We start from the raw sequence: 11,059 nt of genomic DNA on the forward strand, positions 1-11,059 counted from the left end.
TTTATATTTTTAAATTTCTATCACTAAAAGAGTTTATACATGAATGAAAACAAGATGCTAAATATAATTTCTATCACTAAAAGATTTTGAATTGGGTTAAGTGAATTTAATTTTTTTGCAACCAAAATGAAGCTACCCACTCAAGCTTATCTATGGGTATGATTGTTAGAAAACATGGAAGCCAAATCCAGTCCAAGTGAAAATATTGGTTTGGGTTCAAGGGACCAAATCTCCTCTGACCCAAGTTGCTAAATATAAAACTCAAATTCTGTATACTTGCAATTCATGGTTTTATATCAGATCCTCAAAGATTTTCAGTGTTTGTATATATATCCCTCTAATTCGATATCTTAATGCAAAAAAATCAATTATCACGTGGAATAATGGGGATCCCCATTGGGGAACGGAGATACATTTCTTTCATTTTGTTTCTTTATTCCTTTGTATACTCTTCCTTTGCTTTTTAATAATATGTCGACCTAGTCGGGATGTCCAGCCTTTCCCTAAACCATCACCCCATTTTTACTGAAAAAAATTATAAATAAACAAATCTATAATATTTCATTTTTTAGGAATAATGGTGTTACTTACTGAATTTGTTTAAGCAGTTACATATAAAAACAAAAATAATTATATTAATTTTATGTATTTTAAATAATGGTGTAGATTCCATATATACATTGGGGGTATGTGAAGATTACTAGATCTAAGCTTCTTTGAACAAGCGTCTCTTAGAATTACTCCCCGCTGACAAAGACGAAGATGACAAATGAGAACGTGGGTAATTATTTGGGAACGGTTTATCACCATCGTTATGCAAAGCTAAGGAGAAAAGTTGTGAAGAAGAAGAGTTACAATATTTTAAGAAAATGGCACGTTGGGCCATAGATATGATACATCAGTACTATTAACTACTAGAATATAGTATAGATTCCTGTTATATTTAAGCAAGTGATATGTGGTAAGTTTGACTAGTCTTTTCGCTTTTTTTTGAGCTTATATTGTGAATTGGTTACTAAGCTTTAAAATAGGTCAATAAAATTAGGCCTAATACATCACCAGCTCCCTGAACTTGTCTATAATAGTAGATTGCCTCTATGAACTTGTAAGTGTCTCACCAGTTCTCTAAACTTGCTTATTTCGTATCACCAGCTCCTTAATCTTGTCCATAAAAATTTATTATCTCCCTGAACTTTCCAAATGTCTCACCAGCTCCCTAAACTTGCTTATTCTGTACCAACTAAATACGAAAACTTATTAAACCTAAATTCTAAAAATACATCTTCATCTATTTGTGAGGTAATTTTTTTCTTCCCCTACCTTTCAACCTATTATAAGAGTTAGTGTTGCAGGATTGAGAGATCGAAATATTGAGGAACGAGAGTTAGTAGGGTTAAGGAGCAAAAATACCCTTAATATTTTGGGTCAGGAGTAATTTTACCCATAACGTGTAAAATGGTGCAATTTTACCCCTAACGTTAGTAGCCAGGAGCAAATTTATAAATTGGTGAAATTTTTGAATTGTTTTGTCCAATTTGTACAAAAGATAGTATATTTTTTTTCCACATCCCAACATATGTTTGTGATTTGTTACCGATAAAATCATGCACGTATGAAGTGTAGATGATAAGATTCATGACCGAGATGACAATTTGATGAATTATTTCTCAAATTAACCCAATTTATCAATGTTAAAGGTAAAATTGCTCTTGGTTTCCAACGTTAGGGTAAAATTGCACAATTTTAGACGTTAGTTGTAAAATTACTCCTGTTCCAAAACATTATGGGTATTTTTGCACTTTAACACGAGTTAGTATTATGGTTTTTGTATTCAGTTGTTACGGAATAAACAAGTTTAGAGAGCTGGTAAGACATTTGCAAAGTTCAGGGAGCTAAAAAAAATTATGGACAAGTTCAGAGAGCCAATCTACATCACATCGTATATCGCCTCTGTTAAACATAGTGGTAGTGTATTTAGGAAACCACAATTACCTAATAGTATAATACAATGACAAAACTCGATAACTATTTAAATTATTATCTTATTCTTTGCCCATCCTAGGTCTTTAAATTCTATAGTTATATTTCCGGGTAAGCTCATTGTTGGATCGACCAAATTAGGGTCCATAATTTTCCAGTTGTGCATTTTGTAATTTAAGATGGAATTCGTCCGGTTCTTTTTAATTGCTTAACTTTCTTTGATCATTGGGATAATTCAAATTTTCTAATGTAAATTGGACTCAATTCCTCTCTTTCTAAGAAAAATTGTTTTGCATGGATGTTTATAAATCGATAATCAGATAATTTCAAGTGAATTTCAAGTGAGTCACACAAATTAGTTTTGACAAGTTAAATTTGTTGTTGTCAAAACCTAACCGCGTTGATCTGAACCACGTATGGATGGTAATATTGCGTTTTGGGTTTAATGAATAGTTCTTTTCAGTTTGCAACTAACTAGGGCTTAGACCATCTCCAACACATTTCATCAAATTTACTGCATCAAACTATGTTTTCATCATATTCTCTATCTGTTTTGATGTTGCTACAATGTTTTTACTACAACCCATTTCATCATTATTAGAGTTAAATGATTTTGTATGGATTGATTATTAGTGTTAAATGATTCTTGATTTCTGGTTTTTATGTATATAAAATAAATGAAAAAGAAAATAAATAATATTATTTTATTAAATGATGCCCCATCAAAAAATGATGCTACAATGTTTTTTTTAAATGATGGGATACGCGAGGGACACTTCGGGGACACTTCGGGATACTTTAGGGTTTTTTTTTTAAAAACTATGAAAGTATAAAGGTTTTTTTAAAACTCAGAAAATATAAGGATTAAAATGAAATAATCCCAGGATTACTAGTATATACGGACATTGAACCCTAACAAAATTGAAATTCCTAAATCTTTTCTCTCATTTGATCGAGGTTTTGTGTTCAGTGGTTCTGTGCAATCAGTTGTCTTCCTCGATTGCTTTGCTGAAGTCGATCCCTCTCATCTGGTCGATCTACTTTGATCGAGTTTTTCCTCTCATCTGGTCGATCTGCTATGAATTAATTACTTATTAGTTAATATTATAGATGTTATTTGTGGTTTTATAATGACTTGAGAGTATTATTTGTGTTTTTATAATCACTTTATGAATATGATTTGAGATTTATATATTTGTGTATCTTTTGAATTTTCATTATAAATGATATATATATTATTAATTATATATAAAATTTGTTGTATCCCCACCGTACCGTATCTCATACTTTTTAGAAATGTTGTTTGGCGTATCTGTTCGAATACTCGCACCAGTATGCATACCCCTATCAGTGCTAATAGTAGAGCTGTAATTCTGGTGAAATTTGTATGCTCTTGGCTTGGAAATTGATTTTTCATTGTGATTGCTGTTTGAAAATCACGGAAGTTTCTTTGAATTATTGCTTAAATGAGAATGATAAATTTGGAGACCCTAAGAAGGATGGTGATTAGTGTGGCTGGATTCATTTTGCTTCACTCAGTGAACTATATTTTGAAAATTTTGACATGTAGAAGAGTAGAAGCCATGTATATGCTTGCATGGTTGTTATCAAAGAAATTATATTGTCAGCCCTTGTTTTTGAATGGCAAAGAACTTTTAAACTTTGCAGCTAATTTTGATGAGTTCATCTTCCAATAACTAGGATATTATTTGGGAGCATAAGCTTTGAAGGCTTTTAATTTGTTCACTATATGCAGTGAGACCATAAAGAAATTATGTCTCAGGCTTCATATGTTTTAGACCTTTATCATCTTTAGATTTCAGAAGATTACTATGACTATTTCCATTATTAGTAAATATGGTTTTTGTTTGTCCGCTTTTTATTGTTTCTTGAGATGCACTGTGATGCATACAAATGTGCCTTGCTTTACCTATTTGTGTAAGGAACATAGTGTCATGTTGCTCTTTGAGATGATATGTTCATAGTTACAAATGTTAAGTAGATCCTTTTGTTTTAGCTGTAATTCTTACATAGAGTGTTTCCGCAGGATTTGTCAGCTCTGATGGAAGAAGAAGCTAGTATTATCTCAAGTAATGAAATGCAAAATGGTGGTTCTATGCAAGCCCAATCCGTCATATACAATTCTAAGGTTTTCAGTTTGCATAGGATCTTTACATTTTGTTGTGATGTGGGTGTAAATCAAAAGCAATTCTTCTGTTATTTATATTTTATGTGGAGTTGACATTTCTAAAAAAAAAGCTGAAATTTCACATTGCAATTTGTATTTTTTTAGACATCCTTTAAGTTACTGGAGCTTATTTACAATGTAAAGTAGGTCAAAGAACTAATTGTTAAATTGTAACCTTTGCAGAAATTTCAAGATGATCTACACACAGCAGGAATCCAAATCAAGCAGCATGAGGATAACTTGAAATTTTTGAAAAGTCAACGAAACAAATTACAAGACTCAATACTTGATCTGCAAGGTATGCTAAATTTTATTTTTTGTGCCTCTTCTAGAGGATTAGTTCTTCTTGAAGATTACTTAGCTAAGAAGTATTTGCATGTGCAGTTCACTTGGATACAAGCACATCTAGGAACAAATTTATGTTGTGTAGTGTAATGGTTTTTAATTTAAGCATGGTAGCTACCTAACAAATTCGACCGAGTCACCTGTTTTTAATTGTTGGCCATTAATTCTTGGTTCTCCAGGTGCTTTAAGTACTGTGGTAGCAATGTTTAGGTCTGTCATTCATATACACTGTTTCCTTCAATGTCTTAGTTAATTTAATTAGACAAGATATTTCAGTAAAGTTTTTGCTGATATAAACTGAAAATGATGTTGTTAGGAAACTGTTGTAGCTAGTCCAAATCAGAGTAAATTTATTTAGAAATTGTTATTTTCGGAATTATCATTTATTTAGGAAGTCTTAGTATTAATAGAAATAAGAGTTTATTTTCAGAACTATTATTTAGGAAGTTCTAATTCTAATAAGATAGTAGTTTATTTTTAGAATTTTTATTTAGGAAGTGTTAAATCTAATTGAATATGAATACTAGTTTAAGTCTGCCTTTTGTACTATTATAGAAAGGAACCATTTTATCATTGGTAAAGTACTATTTGAAAAACAAATTCAGAGGTCAGGAGTTCTCATCATAGAGATCCGGGTTTCTCTCTAACGAGCTGCATTAATTAATTCTCATCATACTATCTCGAAAGAAAAAGAAGTAAAATTCACTTCCTGATTTCAAGGTTCAAGGACCCGTAATTTGATCCAAAACTCAGGAGCTTAACAAAGTGGTATTAGAGCAAGTTATGGGTGAATCAAGTAATCTGGAAAAACAGTTTGAAGCCTTTTTGAGATTCATACTGCAAAGACAGGCCAAAGGTGGAGGCCATGGTACTCCAAGTAGAAACCATTAAGGAGAGTGGCAATCTAGCACAACAAGGAAGGAGACATGGGGTGGACAATAGAATACGACGGCAGGAGGAGGACTGCTTCCAAAATTCTCGAAACTGGATTTCCTAAGTTTGATGGGTCGTATGATCCCTTGAGCTGGTTGGTTGCATATGTGTGAGCATTTTTGTAAGCATCAACACACTGTTGAAAGGCACAATACTGGTCGAAGTAGAGTTGCATAAATCTGCTGAATTACCAAGGCTATATGAGAAAAGAGAAATTATCAAGATGGGACTGCTGGCCAGCCGTGGAAGGACCCTTTAGAGAAACGAAAGACTAAGGGGATTTGTTATAATTATGACTAACCGTATACATGAGGACATCAGTATAAAAGATATCACTGGCTGGAAGGACTATATGAAGCTTTACTAGAACCAGATGATGAATCCTATCACCAACGGATGCTTTGGTGAAGTAGCTCTAGTTATCATCTTTGTGCATGAGATCACACTCATTTTTGTAGGGGAAGGCAATGTTAAAATTGTTGTAGCTAGTCTATATCATAATAAATCGTTATTTTGATTAGGTTTAGGACTTACTAGTTTCATAATTGTTATTTATTTAGGAAGTCTTAGTCCTTGAGGAGTAGGAATTTATTATCAGAATTGTTATTTAGGAAGTTTTAATTCTAATAGGGGTATGGTTTTATTTTCAGAATTTTTATTTAGGAAGTTTGAATTATAATATGAGCAGGAGTTCTAGTTCAAGTATGCCTTTTGTATTCTTATAAGTTATAAAAGGGAAGTGTTTATCATTAATAAAGTAAGCATCATTTGAAAAACAAATTCAGAGGTCACGAAATTAATTCTCATTATAGATAAGCTAGGTCGAAAAAGAAAAGAAGATTTACTTCTTGATTTCATAGTCAAGGACCCGTAACTCAATCCAAAGCTCAGAACTTATAGTGTGAGCAGTTTTTTTTATCTCAACTTCCAGTCAGTGTTTCGGGATGGAAGTATTTACTTTTAGATCCTAGAATTGTTTGGAGATTTTATCGGTATAATCATTTGTGATGCATAATATCTCTTTTTCCATTTTCATTTTTTGCTAGGGACAAGTTTCTTTTCAGTTATTCTTGGTAATTATCACTCCGCAAGACCTCCTAGTGGTGAAAGTGAAAGCCATTCCTCCAATCAGAGTGAGGCAGAAACAGTAAAGCAAATTCTGCAGCATGAAACTTCTGCTGCATGCATTGTGTGTCAGCTGACAAAGCGCCATGGTACTCACGCACCTCAACTCGCATTCACTAAGGATGTGCTTGGTATTGTTGCTACTCTGGGCAAGGTGGATGATGATAATCTTAGCAGGTTAGTTTGAAGTTGCATGTTATCTGCTACTGATATTTACTATCTATCTAACATGTAGATTCTTCCTCTTCTATGAAATAAGTCTTATGATTAGTTTCCTTGCTAATATAGCATATTGTTCCTGGTTCTAATGTAGTCAGTTAATTTATGTACTCCACAATTCCAAGAGCTCTTATTATTTTCAATCAGTGAAATGCCTCCGTACTTACTGCCACACTGATGTTTGCTTTAAAGAGCTGCATGATAATGCAGTTGTTGTTAGTTATCTGCACTATTTTCAATCTACTTTTACTTATTCTTTCTTAATTGCAGGCTTCTTTCAGAGTACTTAGGAGTAGAGACAATGCTAGGAATTGTTTGCAAGACTTACGAAGGTGTTAAAGCTCTTGAAACTTATGACAAGGAAGGCCATATAAATAGTGATTCTGGAATTCGAGGCTTTGGTACTACAATCGGACGGACTCTGGATGGTCGATTTCTTGTCATTTGTCTCGAAAATTTAAGGCATGTATCTCTTTCTTTTCTTTATTGTTGTTTGGAATTCAGCTCTTGAATTACAAACTTTTTTTCCCTTGTAGACCTTACTGTGGTGAATTTGTGGATGATGACCCTCAAAGAAGGCTTGATCTTCTACGGCCAAAATTGCCTAATGGCAAGTGTCCACCTGGATTTATTGGTTTCGCTGTTAACATGATCCATGTGGATTACATGAATTTGTTGTATGTATCTGATGTCTATGGCCTCAGAGAGACTCTATTTTACAGCCTCTTTTCTCGCCTGCAAGTTTACAAAAGTAGGGAGGAGATGCTACTTGCTCTTCCACTTATAAGTGATGGAGCAATTTCACTGGATGGAGGGATTATTAAGCCTAATGGTTTCTTTTCCTTGGGGAATCTGTAAGTATTTTGCTTTATTGACATGAAATTGTCTTCCAATTGGATCTAATGGTGAATTTCATTGGTTTACAGCATCTCCTTTTGTGGTATTTCGGAATTTGCTTTCTGCATGTAGGTAGTTTAAATGCACTAAGAAAGAAATGTCTTTCTGAATCGTGATAGATTATAGAATTATGTATGTGTTATAATTTGATTATAATAGGTCACCTATAGGGTTCATAGCATTAGCCTCTGACCTTCCAAATTCAACTCATGATATTTGGTGCATGGATTTTTCTTCCCCCAATTTTTGTACAACTATCATACAAAAGAAAAGAAATACTTATTTTGTCTAGAATGGTCGATTCAAAGGGTGAGCCTTGGCGAAACGGTAAACATTGTTGTTGTTGTGTGACTGAGAGATCAGGGGTTCAAGTCTTAGGAGCGACCTCTTGCCAAAAAAATTGGCAGAGGAAGGCTTACCCCCAGTAAATAACATATTTTGGCATACCCTATGTTTAGAGTTACATGTGTGTGTGTGAGCGCGTGTTGTGTGTGTATTTCTCATTTGGTATCTCTTCTTTCTGGATTTTTTTTGTTCCCCAGGACTGATGTTGATGTAAGATTTCCAAAACCTTCCATGTCAGCAAATCCACCTGATAGCTACATGGAAACTGAGAATCAACTCAAACAGAAGACATGGGAAAAGGAGAAGTTGACAGAGGATTTAAAGCGAGAGCAAATGCTGTTGAATTCTGCAAGATTCAATTTTGAGAGAAAGAAGGAAGAGTTTGTTAAGTTTCTCTCACAAACCTCTGCAAACACAACTTAGGTATTGCACTGAACACATCTTAATTGAGTTGGATTGGAGTTGTATTTTGCAGATTTCAACAGCATTTGCTGTGGCTTCAGATGCAGGAAGGACAAGATAGGTTCAACCCTAGATGATATTAGAAGGGGGAATCAAATCCTTATTAGGATAGCAACTCGGAAAAGTCTTCTATTCCGTTATCGTTTTTGAATGGGCTACGAATTTCTTTTCGTGAAAATGGCAGCTTATTCAGTTACCAGGAGCAATTCGGTTCGTATTAAGAGTAGCAAATCTGCCATTTTTTTCCTTTTAGTTTTTAACCATTAGGAGTAGAAGTGGGTAAATTTAGTAACTTCTGGACTCTTAACATCTTCATAATCAATGTTTTTAACTGACTTCTTGTATTGACTGAGTTGGAGTTGTTTAAAAATGTTCTGCACTTCAAGTAGGAGCAACTTTTACAAGTTTTTTCGTAAACCGTGAAGTTTTTGCATTATGTGAAATTATTATGGGTTTTTCTTTTTTCATACTTTTTGATTAATTTGGATAAATAATTTACTAGTTTCTATGTTCTTATATATTAAGCTAGTCTGTTTTTGGAAATAATTGTCTAATCATTAAGTTTTTGTTTCTATCAATTCTTTAAAATTAATAGTCAAAATAGATTAAATTAAATTTTAAGTGACAACTCTTTATCCTATTTTATAAAAATAAAACATCTATGTTTTTATTTTCGAACATAGTCATAATTTATAGGGATAAGGTACCAAAATAGGCCTAAGGTTTTTAGGGAAGTACCAATTTAGGCTCAACTTAACGCTTACAACATAATACCAATTTAGACTTAACGTTTATAATATAGCATCAATTTAGGCCTCACGTACAAAATAGCACCAATATAGACTTAAAGTTTACAAAATAATACGAATTTAAACTTAATGTTTACAAAATATATACAATTTAAGCTAAACATCATAATTAAATTAATCATATTATATTCTTTCCCTATTAACTTTATATGTTATCATTTTATTTAGTTCTATATTTTTATTTATTAAAATACAATTAATTAGTATTTTTGCCCATTAAGATCTTATATTTGTTTTTCATCAATGATTCCATGACTATTAAATATCATTGCTCATTTAATATATGCAAACTAAAAGTAATTGAATATCCACAATATTTCGAAATATTGTGGATATTCAATTTAGTAGTCATGAAATCATTGATGAAAAACAAATATTTAAGCTTTTGTTTGTCCTCAAGCAAATTAAATCCGAAAACAAAGCTAGAAGGCCAAGCACTCAAATAAATCAACAATGAGACATGATTCATTTCAAGTAACAATGTAGAAGATTTTTGAGCCATCTGAAACATGATAAACACCTTGAGTAACTAAACGATTTTTGAATTTATACTTTTGGCCATTAGTGAGACATTTTCAAATAGTTGATACTTAATGAACTCGTTAAACACCTCACATAGGATTCACTCTTTACGCTCAAGTGTTCCGGGTGAGGTGTTTTCTCTCAATTTTCCAACACAATTGATAACTATTGTGGGCTTGCACGGTCATCCAACCACTATGCCTCCTTACTACGATTTGATCAAAAGGACTTAATTGGGTTGTAATGAAGGGTTGAGGTTTGGTGTGATTATGATGGAAATGAGGCTTAAGAATCTTATTGAGTTTCTAAAATGTTAAGTCACTATTGGGTAGTTGAGAGCATTTATTTATTTCTTTCTTTTCTTTTCTTCCCCTTTTTTCTCAAAAATGTCGATAAGCTTTTTTTTTGAATGTGAGAATTGTATTCCTAGGGGGTAATGTGTGTGAGCCAAAGAATGTATATGTTTTTGCTTTGATGCTCTCTTTTTTAGACTCATATTTATCTATTAGAAACTCATAGATTCCGGTATTTTTTGATAGAAAGTGATGGAATAGAGTTATATTGTGGTGGCAAAAGAAGGGCAAGGCTCAAAATGGGGAACAAGGGAAAATGATTTCGGGTAGGCTATTGGTTTATATGGTGGCGAAATGAAAGAAGGCCTTAATCATATCAAATTCCTAGTTCGGTGCATGTGGTTTCGGTTAGTATTTGATGCAAGCCCTATAGTTAAAAACAAGCGTGGATCCTACATCAAAGAAAAATAATTGAGCTATTTAATGTGCTCGTGGCTCAAAGTATCTCTCCATGGGTGCGTTTGTGTGCTACAAGTTCAAGTGTTTCAACTATGGGTAAATGTCTAAAAATGAGTACTTATTCAAAAAGAGTTATTCAAGTTTTTATTCATGACCCGACGATTCAATTTTAGAATTTTAGAATTGTCAAATGAAGGTTTATCCTATCACAAATTAATGTTATTCAAGACTTGGTTTAAAGTTTGTTTCGGGAGCTAATTGATACTTTAGGACATTAATACTTGGGTTGGGGTTGTGTTGCCAAAACATTGAAAAAAAAAACTAGAAACAATTACACGCCTCCATTCCCTATCTTTTACCCTCCAAGTAATACAGTATACTTACGTATAAAGATCGATCCCACAGAGATTCTTGACAAGCATTAGCTATCTACAGGTTCTTGAAGTCTAAATGATTAATTTGAAAAGGTTGGTTTTGAATAG

General features: G+C 33.0%; 1 protein-coding gene across 4 annotated transcripts; it reads left to right on the plus strand.

The window, feature by feature from the left end:
* Nucleotides 1-2,926: 2,926 nt before the first annotated feature.
* Nucleotides 2,927-8,888, plus strand: LOC136233475 (protein DEFECTIVE IN MERISTEM SILENCING 3-like). Of its 4 annotated transcripts, none has more exons than XM_066023142.1 (8): nt 2,927-3,047; nt 4,028-4,168; nt 4,352-4,466; nt 6,493-6,748; nt 7,061-7,252; nt 7,327-7,644; nt 8,230-8,455; nt 8,536-8,888. In XM_066023142.1, exons 2-7 carry the CDS (start codon nt 4,043-4,045, stop codon nt 8,453-8,455), a joined length of 1,233 nt encoding a protein of 410 aa, XP_065879214.1. In that variant the 5' UTR covers nt 2,927-3,047; nt 4,028-4,042; the 3' UTR covers nt 8,536-8,888. The 4 variants fall into 4 exon arrangements, with proteins under 4 accessions (XP_065879214.1, XP_065879215.1, XP_065879216.1 ...); XM_066023143.1 differs by having other exon boundaries at nt 6,511-6,748; XM_066023144.1 differs by having other exon boundaries at nt 4,028-4,129.
* Nucleotides 8,889-11,059: the final 2,171 nt, after the last annotated feature.

Source organism: Euphorbia lathyris, chromosome 6 (genome assembly GCF_963576675.1).
Source record: "Euphorbia lathyris chromosome 6, ddEupLath1.1, whole genome shotgun sequence".
NCBI lineage: Eukaryota > Viridiplantae > Streptophyta > Magnoliopsida > Malpighiales > Euphorbiaceae > Euphorbia > Euphorbia lathyris.

Excerpts from the sequence above, each read along its gene's own strand:
- LOC136233475 (XM_066023142.1), top strand. The coding sequence starts at position 4,043 with ATGGAAGAAGAAGCTAGTATTATCTCAAGTAATGAAATGCAAAATGGT. Across the intron at positions 4,467-6,492 it reads CTCAATACTTGATCTGCAAG|GGACAAGTTTCTTTTCAGTT; the intron begins GTATGCTAAATT and ends ATTTTTTGCTAG. Across the intron at positions 7,253-7,326 it reads ATTTGTCTCGAAAATTTAAG|ACCTTACTGTGGTGAATTTG; the intron begins GCATGTATCTCT and ends TTTCCCTTGTAG.